Genomic DNA, 13473 nt, shown 5'->3' on the forward strand with positions numbered 1-13473 from the left:
CCCTGCCTAGCAAGATCTTCATGTTCTCCCGAAGAGAGGGGATTTTTCTGCCCTCCCAGTGGGAGAGTGGTTTCCAGGTCTGTGGATTGATACCTACAGCAGATACTATTTGCAGGGATAACCTGGTGCAGCAGAATATGGTGGTGTGAAGGACTAGAAGCCCTTCAGCAGTGGGCCCAGTCATCTCTGGCTGAAGCCACCAGCCACACAGCTGTGTGTGCGGGGGCTGGGGCGGGGGGGTCAGTAACCCTCGTTGTTTGGATCTGCGGCTTGTGTGCTGAATTTGGTGGAGGAAGCAAACACATCAAATGTGTATGAGGTTTGAGTCAGAATCTGACAACTGCCTGGGCCATTGCATTTATTTAGATGCCTACTGCCGTTTCCCTAACAGGCAAAGCACTGACTTGCACTGATGAGGCTGAGAGATGGAGCTTTACGCTTTGATGACAGGCTGCAGAAAGCAGACAGCTGTGCAGTCTTGGTCCACTGACATGCTTGGCTGCATGCTTGAGTCTGTGCCACCTCTGTGACCAATTTCTGTACGTTCCTTCTAGGAACAACCTCCTCCTGTGCCGACGGGTTTGACTTACTTGGGGAGTGATCTGTTCCGTCCCCAAGCCGGTAAGCTGGAGGAGAGTTACAGCTGAGCGGCGCCAGACTGCACTCCGGCGGGTGCTCCCGGGACAGCAGCCAGCCATGGAACACCAGAGCCGGGGCCCTACTGCCAGACCACACTAGGGAACAAGTGTGAGGCTCCTTTGCACATACAAGAGACAAGGGATGCAGCTGGCTGGTGCCCTGCAGCTCATACGGGTAGTTACCTGGGCTGCACCACATGCTCACTACTGAGCCAAGTGTGTCAAAGGGCCACTTGTGACCTGCTCAGGATGGGCCTCCAGCCACAGCTCTCACAAGGGCTGATTGGGAAGAGAGGCCTTTGAACTACGACTGTGATGTAAGCTCCCGCCTACACCTTCTCTCTCCACTGGCTTTTGGGGGGTCTGCCCTGGCTAAGGATTAATAGGTGGCAGGTTTGAAATAAAGGGAAGTTTTTCTTCATGCCGTGCACAGTCGGCCTGTGGAACTCCTTGCCAAAGGATGCTGTGAAGACCAGGCCTTTAACAGTGCTCAAGAAAGAGAGAGAAAATTCCTGGAGGACGGGTCCATCAGTACTTGTTAGCCAGGGTGGGCAGAGATGGTGTCGCTGGCCTCTGTCTGTCTGAGGCTGGAAATGGGTGACGGGGGATGGATCACTTACTGAGTCCCTGTTCTGTTCACTCCCCTGGGGCACCTGGCACCGGCCACTCTCAGCAGACAGCGCACTGGGCTAGATGGACCTTTGGTCTGACCCAGTCTGGCCATTCCTAGGTAAGGGGTAGCACTAACAGAGGCTGAAGGCAGAGGCCCTTGTCAAAGTAGAGCCATTTGCCCAGACAGGTGCCCCCACTGCAGGGTGGAAGGGGAATGAGCACCACTGGCTGCCCTAGGCGAGGAGGGAGGTGTTTGAAAGGAGGAAGAACTCATGTGTGGGTCTTTGTCCCCTGCTTCTTGCTGGTTTGTGTAAGATTGGAGGTTGCTGTAGCTAGAGGATGTAGGCCTGAGCTCCTCCACAGGTGGTTAGGCACCTAACTCCCTGGGGGTTCAAGGAGAGTTAGGCACCTAAATTCCTTTTAAGGCCTCTGCCTTAGTGCCTTACCTGAGGCATCAGACACTCCTGCTCTCAGTGCCTGCAGGTTGGGGTTTGAGCCCAGCTGGCAGCCTAGGAGTTTGGCCATCACAGTGAAGCTCAGATGAGGAGTCAATGAGGAAGGGCTGTCAGGTGCCATTTAGAGCAGATTCATTCTCTGAGACTGGAGTGTGAGCTCTGGCCAGCCACTGTGTACAGGGAAGGGTGAGTAACTAGACACAGAACAGCTCGTGGCTGAATTTCTAGGCCAGGAACAAGAACTGTGTCAAACAGAGCTGGGCGCATCTTTCCCCCGAGTTACTGACCATTTATTCCTATTGGAACTGCAAACAGAATTTACGCCACATGCAGGGACAGGTGAGTGCTGATAATGTATCAAGGTTGTGTACTCTGTGGCATTTCTGCCCTGTGAAGATGAGTTGTACAGCTGCTGAAATCATAGCTGGCCCCTTGGTGCACTGACTGACTGGTTCAGTAATGTACCAGGCATCTATGTTACTTTTCCCTGACTTGTGGGCCAGTGTTGATGGAGAAATAAAGCTGTCATCTAAAGGTTAGTCAACCGGTCAACATGCCTCACGTGGCCAGCGGTAAACATTAGCACTAGTCATTGGGAGCGTGTCACATGGTGGAGATTTTCAGCTATCTTCCCAAAGAGTCTCACTTCACTGCCAGCTGGTCATTGAAATGATCTGTTTGCAGCGGTTACTGCCTGATCTCTGCAGCTACTGGCAGTACGGAACTCCTCACCCAAGTGAATTGGGGCCCACGTGCAGCCAGGAAGGTGGATCAGTGACAGAGAGTAACTGGCACGTTGACTTGCTGTAGCCAGGGGACTATCCACACCTCGAAATAGCATCTGAAGGTCTGCAAGCAGAAGAGAACACGTAAGGCTTCCAAATTAAACCCTTGTGTCACTAGTGCTCAGCCTCTTCCCGACTGTGGCCCCAGATGACAGCAGAAGAGTTTGGGGACTTCCCTCTAGACCAGGGATTCCCAACCTATGGAGCACCACCCAAACATATGGGTCATGATTAGATTGGTTAAGGGTCGCCAACTGGGCAGCTCCAAGCTGCATGTGGCTCTTAAAGAAGCCATTTGCAGTTTCTTAATGCTACTGCCTGTCACTAGAGATAGCAGTTACCTCATGCCTAGGTGCTGAAAGCTTAACCCTTCTGTTAATTAGTTTTAACGACTGTTGCCTGCTGGGAGCAGGAGGGCTGGGGGAGCCACCCAGCCTGGCAGCCCTGGTGAAGAGGCTGGCAGGGGGGCGGTGTCTAAGGCTGGGGCCATTTAGGGCTGCAGCCAGGGGTGGGTCTAAGGCTGGGGGTAGTTTGGGGCTGCTGGGGGGTGGGTACCTAAGGCTGGGAGTGGTTTGGGGATGCAGCTGGGAGGGTCTAAGGCCGGGGGTGGGGGGCCTTGGGGCTATATTGTGTTCAGCCCCTGAAACATTTACAAAATTGCCGTGTGGCCCCCAGTGAAAAAAACATTGGACACACCTTGCCTTACCCATTACCCAGACTGCTTCTGCGTCTTTGATGTTCCTAGTGATCTCAGGCCAGCAACTTAATAGTCTCTGGCAGTAATATTCACCCCCACTCTTGACACCTCTCCATGCAGCTGACTTCCCAGTTTCCATTTTTCATTTGTGACGATTTTAAGCCCGAGGCAGGGGGAGCAGTGTGAGGATGAGCCTCCCCCCCACCACAACTCAGATTAAATATAAGAATAAACTGTCAAAAATAAACAGTTATTTTCTTACTGTACTTTCCCTTTTCTAGGGAATAACTATGACTATATAAATATGAGGGGGCCCAGTTTTATATTCTTGTCTCAGGCACAAAATTAGCTAGTTACGGCCCTGCTCACCCCCACCCCCGCCTCGGTTTTGAATTGCCTGGGGTCACCAAATCTTCCTGAATGGTCAGAACGGGGCCCCATCGGGAAAGGCTGGGAACCACTGCTCTAGCCGGAAGGAAGGTGGCCTTGGCACCCCAGCCCCATGTTGAAGATCTGTGCTCTAAGTGAGGGTTAAAGCATCTGCTGAGCCAGGCTCCTGGCATTGGGTCATTAGCCTTTCAGCAGCTGATTCAGGCAGGAGCCGAGCGGGCGTCTGTCAGGATTCAGATATCTTGCTTTTGATTGAGCGTGCGGCAGGTCCGTCCCTGCTGCACGGCCTGTCTGTGTAACCCATGCACCTAATGGGGAGCTATCTCTTGGAGGCCCCTGTAGGCAGAGGTAAGAGCATTACTGTTGCTGGGCGGACTTACTCTTCCACCCAGACGTTTCTGGAGTTGGGTCCAGTCCTTTTGGGCTCAGATTTCATGAGCTAGCAGGCCGGGCAGATGTGTCTCTAAGGCCCTTGGAGTTGGGAAGATGAGCCACAGCAGAGAGTTCGTCACTCTGCAGCAGGGTTTCTTTCGGCCTGTTTGCTTGTGAGTTAACTGACAGGTGTAATCAAAGCAAAGCTGCAGAAGTGCTACCTTCCTGGTGCTTTGGTTTGTCAGAGTACAGGCAGACAGGGCTACCTCTCTGTTAGGTTAATCAGTGAGCTGCTGCCTAGCAGTGACCCACAGCAGGGGAATAGGCTGCCTGGACCTCAGCTGAGGAGTCCCTACAAGCAAGTGGAGAGATGGTTCAAGCTCAGCATATGGTACAGATTTGATGATCAGAGACACAAACGGAGGCTTTGGTGAGCTAAATCTCAGCTCTGGGACCTCCGTCTTTCATTACTGAGTTGGTGTGGACTGACTCGTTTCCTGTCACTATGGGCATTGTCTGGGGGTTATAAAGTAGTTGTGTTCTGTTTTAAGAAGTGATTATTTGTTAAGATTTTATAAAGTTACTCAGTTAAAGGCTTTTCTTTAGATTCTCCTGCACCTGCTGTGCAGGGTGGCTGACCCTGGGCAATCCTTGTTCACATTCCTTACAGACTGAACTCAGGGTCTGCAGTGCGGCGTGGTGGTGGGAGTGGGGTTTTTTAGGCACTGGAAAAGGGCGATGTCGTTTAGCCCACCCCAGGTTACGTCTGCACCAGGGATGGCTTTCCAGGAGGGCTTGGGAATGGGGTGTGCCTAAGAAAATTGCATCAGTGTTCTAGGAAACTTCCTCCTGACCGATTTTGGGTGGCCCAACTCTGCTCCCATTGAAGACAGTGACAAATCCCCCTTAAAAGAGAAAACACTGTGCTTCAGCTTTGTGAAGGGTGGAGTGGAAATTGCCGTTGTATGTAAATGAACTGGTGAGGACTGTCCCATTGCACGTCAGGAGTGACTCCTGTTTGCAGGTTTGGGGCCTTACTGACTGTGATCTCGAGGACTTCAGGCCTTGCACTCCCAGGGTCTTTTAGAAATTTGGCTGGTGATCAACCCCAAGAGAGTGAAAGAGAAAATGAAACTCCTGTACTTGTTGCAGCTTTTTCTTCTTCTGAAAGTCACAGCTGTCCAGGTTGGAGGGTCTCCTCTTGTCACACACTGTCCGGCTAATTTCCACGTTGAGCAGGTATTTCAGCCCCCTGACAACCTAGAGGAAGCAGCGCCCAGGTTAGTTCATAGCAGGGGGAAGGCTCAGACCTGCCCAAAAGGGGTCAGAGCATTGGGCTGTGCAAATTAGAGCTGTGCGTGTGGTCTAGCCAATGGCACAGCATGTGTTTTAGGTGTGCTAAACAGCACTCCTTGGCACAGCGAGCTATTGCTTGGAGGCCTTGGGGCTGGGCGGGGAACCTAGGGCCAGACCCCATGGTGCTAGGTGCTGTACAAACACGTCTACGGCCTTGCTCCGAAGAGCTTACACTGTCTGAACACAGCCTTGGAAAGTAGGTGCTTTGGGCAAGCTGGTCACTGAAATGCTTGCTGGGAATGATGCTCAAACCAGGTTCCATCAGTCCCAGGGGTGGGGGGAGGGAAACCCCCTTAGATTCAAACTAGCTTTGTGCTGAGTGGCAAATGAGCTGCAGGTCTGGGGGCCGGGACCGGCCGCAGAGCCACGTGGACTGGGTGGTGGTACAGCTGCAGTGTGAGGGAGCAGCTTGCTCCTGCGAGTAGAGGCAGGTGCGGAAGAGCAGCTCCTTCCTGGTAGCTGACTTGGACTGAGCCTGTGTGTGCTCATGCTGTGCTTACCTGCACCAGTGCTTTGGTTATCTGAGACTCCTTGAAGAGAAAGAGGTCGTTGGAGCTGTTGTTGTAGCGATAAACCCCAAATCGAGCGGCTCTGCGAACTGTGGGGTCGTTGGTGTCTGTGGGTCTGGGAAACCCAGGCCTGACGGTTGAATTCGGCTTCAACAGCTTGAGACCTAGAAAACCGCAGCCAGGCTCTGTTACACACAGTGCAGGATCAGAGCATGGTACTTCTCTGGGTTAACACATCTCTGCCCCATCTCCAGCGCGACAGCTGCACCTTCTCCTGGGGGCACTTTCTGGTCTCAGGGCTACGAGTTAGCACCTTTCAGCTGGCAGTGGCAATGTCCTCAGCCTTGGTTTCTAGATGCTTATGAGCTATCCTACCTAGCCCCAGGTTCAAGCCACTTACTGCCCCAGCTTGCTGCCTCGCTATGGAGGCGGGGGTGGTTCCCTTTCTGAAACCATTTTAGAGGCATCTACCCATGACAGCATCCACTGCTCATAAACGGCAGCTGGGTGCATGTGAGGGAGAGGCTATTGTGCAAATAACAGCAACGAAGGGTCCTGTGGCACCTTATAGACTAACAGAAAAGTTTTGAGCATGAGCTTTCGTGAGCACAGACTCACGTCATCAGATGCTGGACTTCAGATGCATCTGATGAAGTGAGTCTGTGCTCACGAAAGCTCATGCTCAAAACTTTTCTGTTAGTCTATAAGGTGCCACAGGACCCTTCGTTGCTGTTGCAGATCCAGACTAACACGGCCACCCCTCCGATACTTGTGCAAATAACCTGACTCAGTTCGTCACCAGCATCATTATAGTACTGTGTCTGCAAACACACTCTTCCTTCTAGAGATGGGAAAATGCCATGGATTCCACTTGTTTGCCAGGGTCCTATGTGTGCAGCATGAGCAAGGTGGAGAGAAAGGAGTTAAGGGTCAGATCCTTACCTGGTGTAAATCACCACAGTTGTTGAATACACTGACCCCAGCTGAGGATCTGGCTCAGTAAGTTGCTCATACACCCACACAACTTGGGCTGATTAATTTTTGCAATCAAGCTGGAGGAGGTCTAGATTTAGCTTTCACACCTGTTTCTGTCAGCACCAAGCCACAGAGCAAGACAGTGTCAGTAAGAACACGTAGGTCACATGCTGTGATGCAGAAGAGACTCTGCATGCAGAGCCAGCATGCGCTAGTTACAATGCACGTGAACCGCATATGAAAGAGGACACTGAATTCTCCTTTGAGACCAGCCGGCCCAGCCCAGTTGGTCTCCCCCTTCTTCCAGTCAAGCAGGAGTTGAAGCTGCTGATGGGACTATAACTACAGAATTGAAGGAAGAAAAAACAAAAAAAATCCAAACAAGTGCTTGTTGCTGGGCCTCAGTGTGTGAAACAAGCTTGCGGTTTGCTGGGTTATGAGCAGACCACGCTCATATTATAAAAGGAGGAGAAACTCTGGTTTTTTGCTACCCCTCATAACTTCTAGATTTTGCCCAATTAACTCCAGTGCCGCTCTGGAGAATGCGTCTCATCTGCCAACTGCCACGGAGCCTGTTGGGAAGAACAGAGAAAGGAAAGGGCGAGGGAGAAGAAATCTGGATTCAGATGGACACTGGCTCACAGCTGGAGGCCCAGCTGTGGATGTACCCAATGTGAGTAGCATTTATGTGTAAATCACATAAGCCCTTAACTCCTGAGCTGCAGCAGCAGCTCTGCAACATGGGTTAAAATAAGGGTCATCTCCCCAACTGGGGGAGGTAGATCTAGTCCAGATACTTCATTGCCCCCCAGCATAAGAGTGCTTGAGCCCTTCACACTACTGCACCCCTGTGAGTCCCAACGGTGTGTTTGCCCCACTCGGACAGGGAGCAGGGGCTCAGGCTGAGTGACACAGATAGAGCACAGGACTTGAACCCAGGTCTGCCAAGGCCTGACTTGTACCCAAAGCCACCCTTCCTCCCCTTTGGGCTACTAAGCCAGCAGAGCCCCCTTCCTGCCTGCAGCCTGGTGGAGCACCAGCACCACCCTCTGGGCTCTGTGAATTGCCTGCCCCGTCAGCCCCATCTCTAGGCCACTGCCCACGCATGAAGCCAGCACAACACCCTGCTGTGTTGGGCAACATGCTGTCAGCCCTGGGCCGTGTGCTGCTGCTCTTTGGAAAGTTCTGCCTGGCAGACCTGCTAGAGCGCAGGGCTGGTACAGCTATTAGCCCTTGCCTGGAGGAGGAACTGAGAACCTCTTCCTTTTGCTCACAGCCAGAGACCCCGTTGTGGCTTAACGCTCTGACACCTCTTGAGTCACCACCTCTTGTAACCAGTCATGCAGCTCGGCCCGGCGGGGGCCGGGAAGCATCCTGCCCAGAGAGGGGCACCCAGCATCACATGAAGTCTCTGAACTCGGGCTGCAGCTGTGTGACTCGCAGCAGGCAGGTGTTAAGTTCCCTTTCAGAGGAAGGAAGTTACCTGACCTCCCCACGACGAGGGCACGTTTCAAACACACAGGCAGACCTGGTGCTTGTGGCGGGAGGAAGGACAGAGAGAGAGCAGCTGTGTAGGATGCAAAAGTGATTCCCGCGAAGGCTTAGGCGTTGCCCGTTAAGGGGGGCTACCTGAAGCCAACCGATTCTGATTTCTTAGCAGCGTTGCTAGAGCAGAAACAGGACAGGCGGCTTGTGTCATGTATCTCCCCAGGGCACAGGGCCACTGTAGAGGTACTTGCGCTCATCATAACAGTCGTCACCCCCAGCACTTAGTCCTTTTCATCCGTAGCTTTCAGAGCACCTCCTAAAGGCAGTCTATACATTATCCCCACTTCACAGGTGGGAAAGCAGAGGCGGAGGACAGTGAAGTGACTGGTGCAGGGTCGCCCCCAGGGTCATCGGAACCAGTTTGCCCAGCCCAAAGCACGAACTTCCCATCAAGTGGTGCAGTCAGAGTGATGATTCTCCCACCACAACCTGCCTGGCAGGCTCAGGCCTAGCCAGACATACCAGGCCTGGTTCTCCCCTCCCTCGGGCAGAGGCGGCAGGCTGGGCTGGACCCTTCAGTGAGGGGCTGGCTGGTCTGTCGAGGCATCACTGAACTCGCACCCACTCAGCCACTGGCTAGAGGCAGCCTGGCTCCGCGCTTCGGGGGCTAGGCTGAGGCTCCAGAGGTCCTGCTTCCCGTCTCCAGAGAACCTGGAGTCCAGCCCGTGAGTTCCATCTCCGAGCCTCCGCCTCCCACTTGTGCAAGGGGAAGAAGCACCTTCCCCCGTTCTTGTGAGGTGCTGCCTGTACGTCACAGCCACAGGGGCTGTGCGCCTCACAGCCTCCGTTGGAATTGGGAACGCCGGGGACTGTGACCCCTGCAGCTACCTCTCTTCAGCGCAGCCCTGCCGCTGCCGGCGAGCGGGGACAGGCTCCCCAGTGCTCTGCATGGGACGGTCATGGCCTTACGGACCCATGGCTGCCCTGGAAGGTAGGAGCCCGAGCTGGCTGGTCCTGGGCAGGGGCGTCGCCTGAGCAGGGAGGTGGGGGACGGCCCATAAACTGTGCTGAGTGAATCTGCCAGAGCCCACACAGCTGGGACAGGGCAGGGGAGAGTGAAAGACCCCCAAGCCCAGGAGAATTTGAGAGGCGGGGATGCAAACAGAGGCCCCTCTGCTCCCAGCGTGCCCTTGCCTGCGATAGCAAGAAGGGGCAGTCTCGCCAGTGCTCCTTATCCGTCCTAGGCACAGGCCTGGGGAGGGGCACCGGCAACAGACACGTGGCAGATGGTAATCACGGTGCTGAACAAACAACCCGAAAGCACTGGGCTCCTGCAGCCAGGCTACTGGCATGTAAGGAGGGGTCACCGCACCCACACAATCAAAGGCGCTTATCTCGAGCTCTGTTCTCTACCAGGTCAGCTCTTACTTGCCAGCTGGGTGTGCGGGAGGCGAGCGACTGTATCTTGCCAGCCTTAGTTCCTACTCCCTAAAGACCTGTTGTACAGAGATAGCAACAGGCCCAGAAGCGAGTGGGTACAAGCGGGAAGGCTGCCATGTGCCAGAGTTAGGCATAGCCTCCCTGCACTAAGCCCCAGATGCCCGTCCTTACGGAGGTGAGCTAAGTGCTCACTGCCCGAGGGGGTGCACTGAATGGCTTCTGTGCTCTTTATGTTCAGGGACGCGTAGGTCTGGAGCTCCACAGTAAGTTAGAGCAGCCCTGGGGCTGCCCTGACTTGTTCTCTCACCCCACAGCCCTAGGTGCAGTGGTCTCCAACCCCGTGCTGCATATTCTAGGAGCAGAGCCAGCACACAGTCCTTATGTCAGCCTTCCTGTACTGAGGTCATCCTCACGGGCAGTTTCTGTACACTGAGAATCAGCCCATCAGATCCCTGTAGCCTAAATGTCGGACCTCGTGCAATTCAGACCCACGTTCTGCAGCTTTGGAGGGTGAGGCTGATATCTGAAGCTGACAGTACTCAGCTTTGTGCCCTGGTGCCAAGAACAGAGGCACAAGCTCAGATAGACTTTGAACCTGCTTCTTGTGGGTGGAGGTCTGAGGAGAGGTCGATTTGTCAGAGAGGGTGATCAGCATTCCCCTCTCACGCTGAGAAACAAGGCTACGTTTTATTCAGAAGCTTAAAAAGCAGCATCCCCCGGTGCAGCCCTCTTCAACCCCAGAAGGAAACCACAGCTGAAGCAGAGAGCCATCTAGCAACACATTACCAGAAACCAGAGAAGCCCAGCCACCTTTTCTGTGCATTAGTATAAAATAAAAGCCCTGAAAACAAAGCTGCTTTGAAGTTACCACTCTAAAGCTTTAAAGCCAGCCGTAATCAAAAGTGTTTCCTGGCTCAGGAGCGTAAGCTGGGAGCCAAGGCCCGGTGTCGCTAGCCAGCCCCTGCTGGGCACGTCACGGTTTGAGTGCTGGCTTCCCAGTTAATAGCCCAGGTCATGGAGAGTTTAGACTGACATAAAATACAATCACAAGCTGACTTTCGAATGATTAGGTACGTCTCCCCAGATCACAGTGTGTGATGTAGGTGGGGGAGCTCTGGGGAGCAGGTGAAGTTACAGGGGCAAACCTAACCCACCTGCCGCATGCTGGGGTCAGACCAAGAAAGACTTGCTTGCAAATACTATTCACACCCCCTAGTAATGGGCGCGCACACACGGGGTCAGCAAACCTGCAGCTGAAGCTGATTGAGGTGGTTTTCTGCTCTTACCATCAGTGGTCCAGGCTGGGTTCCAGAGACTTAGATAGCAAAGCACGGCCAAGCCCCAGTCGAAACGCATCGTTTCCAGCTCAGCAGAGAAGTGAAGAGCGTTTCAGTCCCCTCGCGCCCCCAAGGAGGAAGAGCTGCTTGTCTGAGCGCTCCCATTGGCTGCTGGGGGAGGAGCACCCCCACAAAGTGACCACAGCTCTGTCGGTAACGTCGACTCAGGCTGAGAACTTCACACTTGGAATGGCAGTTAAGGTGCGTTGGTGACGCCTGCGCAGCAAGGCAGTGCCGGGGGAGGAGTGGTACTTTGCACTTGCCCCGGGGTAAATGCACATGTCCTGTGGCCATGTGAACATACTGAATAAGTAACACAGCGCTGCCGCCGAGCCCTTTGCACAGAGCTGAGCCAGCTGACAGGAAGTATGGCATTGCTTGTGGTAACAGGGAGGTCTGGGGAGCTAGTAGAGGGCTCGGGGGTGGAGGGAACAGCATGCTAGCTGGGGGAAGTGATGGGAAATGAGTGAGCTGAGCGCTTCTCAGCTGGGATCCCTTCGAATCAGGGCCCTGAAGTTCTGGGGGCTCGGCTCCAAAGTCAGAAGGTAGGGGTGTCTTGTCCTGAGAGCCAGGCCAGGCCAAGGCCTGCTGATGCCTGTAAGTTGTAGGGTCAGGGAACCTATGGAATGTGATCTGATCACAAATCACACGTCCGCTGGCGTTTTCCGGGAAGCCCCCGAGGCCGCACTGGACTAGCCCCACAACATTGGTTTTTAAAAACTAAGTGATTTGTAAGCCAAGCTCATTATGCTTTGGGGCTGGTCTCCTGATTTCAGCGTGTTTGGAACTGGCAAAGGGGCAGGGTGAAAGTATGTTCCTTTTCATCTGGCTATGGGAAGTCAGCTCCTAGGAGAGGCCGTGCCGCCTCGCGGGCTGTGCCCAGGGCTGTGGTTCAGGAGACGCAGCTCTGTTCCCAGTTCTGCACTGCTGGGTGCCGTTGGCTGCATCGCATCCCTGCTCTGTAAAAGGAGCGACCCTGATTTTTGTGGCCGCGCTGAGATCGGGATAAGAGCAACGTGTTACCACATTCCCGTTAAGCCCCGAGAGTGTTCAGAGCGCCATGCTCCCCTCCGCAGGGCCTCACACAAAGGACTGGTGGCAGGTCAGCGCCCTGGCTGGAGGCTGGTGCCACAGAAGCAGCTGAAGGAGATGCTCCTTGGGGCTTCCCTGCAGCAGCAGTTTAGAGCATTGTGTAATAGAAACTGCCCCAAAGGACTGGTCGGGAAATGCGGTTTTACAGACCGTGTCAGACCCACACAAGTCACGGGCCTGGCCTGCCAGTCATGGAATTAAACCCCAGTCCCTTGTGTTTTGGTCCCTCTTTCGATGGTTGCACTCGCCGGCTCCTCCCCAGTCTGGGCGGGACACTGAGGCTGCACTGCAAAGCCAGACACTGTGGCAGAGTCCCGGTGGCCTGGTCAGCTCACTCCAGCTGCGCTCCAGGGCTGAAACAGCCGGGTGGGTGGCCTGCACTTGGGCTCTCAGGCCGACCCCGGCTACGTGTCAGAGCCCAGCTCCAACCCAAGCCTGCACTGCTGTTATAGCACCAGCGCTGTCAGCCTGAGACTGTTATTCTGCACTCTGAAATGTGCTGCCGGTTGGCAGTGTTCTTGTAATAGTGACCTATCCTGAGAGGCAGATGGGCTACGTCTGCACAAGGTTTTCCCAGCAAAACTGGGAGTGTCTAGATGCAAAATGTGCTTTGTCGACAGTCTGTCAACAAGACATGGCGCCTCTGCCAGCAGCGTTACCCCTCTCCATGCTCGGGGGTAGCACCTTCCGGCCAGCCGTCCTGTCGAAGGAGGGCCGGGCAGCTGGGCTGCTCTCTGTCGACGGAGCGGATCGCTCTGGCCGTCCGCTTTAATGCGCAGACGCGATCTGGTGACGGGCGTTTTCCTGGGACGTCCCTTCCGGCAGTCACGTCTGTCGGCAGAGGCTTCTCACGCAGACCTGGCCAGGAGTGAGCTCAGCTGCAGCACGGGTGCAGAAAGACCCGAGTTAAACCAGTGTTAGTGAGCTGGGGCCGGGTGTCCACAGGGGGGAGCCCGGTGTTGATACGTCTAGGGCCTGTCCTCAGGCTTTGGCGTGGAGAACATGTGCACAGAGCAGTGCAGCCCAGCCAGGTCTGGCTTGTGTTGTGTGGAAGAGCATAAAGTTTAGACCCACCAGACCCTTCCCCTTCGGGTTTCTCTGCGGCCCACTCGGGAGCCAGAGGACAGTTTACTCCAGGGACCCCTGGCTGCAGGGCGTACGGAGGCGTTACGGGTGGAGAGGGCGGATGCCACCCGGCCTTGCTTTCGGCTCTGGGCTGGAGGATGCTGTCCTGTGGGTCAATCTCTGTGGAGTTTTATGCTGACACCCCCAGTGCTGCTGCTGGTTGCCCCCACATAGGCTCAAGAGCGGCGTGTGAGCCGACCGT

At 54.6% G+C, this 13473-nt stretch overlaps 1 protein-coding gene across 1 annotated transcript; it reads right to left on the reverse strand.

Annotated features, from left to right (window-relative positions):
* Positions 1–340: 340 nt before the first annotated feature.
* CST7 (cystatin F) lies at positions 341–11073 on the reverse strand. The gene is made up of 4 exons (XM_074988418.1): positions 11004–11073; positions 5806–5978; positions 5093–5209; positions 341–2554 (listed from the first exon to the last, which is right to left on the reverse strand). The coding sequence occupies exons 1-4, from the start codon at positions 11071–11073 to the stop codon at positions 2477–2479; spliced, it is 438 nt and encodes a 145-aa protein (XP_074844519.1). The 3' UTR covers positions 341–2476.
* Positions 11074–13473: the final 2400 nt, after the last annotated feature.

Source organism: Carettochelys insculpta, chromosome 3 (assembly GCF_033958435.1).
Source record: "Carettochelys insculpta isolate YL-2023 chromosome 3, ASM3395843v1, whole genome shotgun sequence".
Lineage (NCBI taxonomy): Eukaryota > Metazoa > Chordata > Testudines > Carettochelyidae > Carettochelys > Carettochelys insculpta.

Excerpts from the sequence above, each read along its gene's own strand:
- CST7 (XM_074988418.1), bottom strand. The coding sequence starts at position 11,073 with ATGCGTTTCGACTGGGGCTTGGCCGTGCTTTGCTATCTAAGTCTCTGG. Across the intron at positions 5,979-11,003 it reads CCCAGCCTGGACCACTGATG|GTCTCAAGCTGTTGAAGCCG; the intron begins GTAAGAGCAGAA and ends GCGGTTTTCTAG. Across the intron at positions 2,555-5,092 it reads AGAAGAAAAAGCTGCAACAA|ACCTTCAGATGCTATTTCGA; the intron begins GTACAGGAGTTT and ends TTCTGCTTGCAG.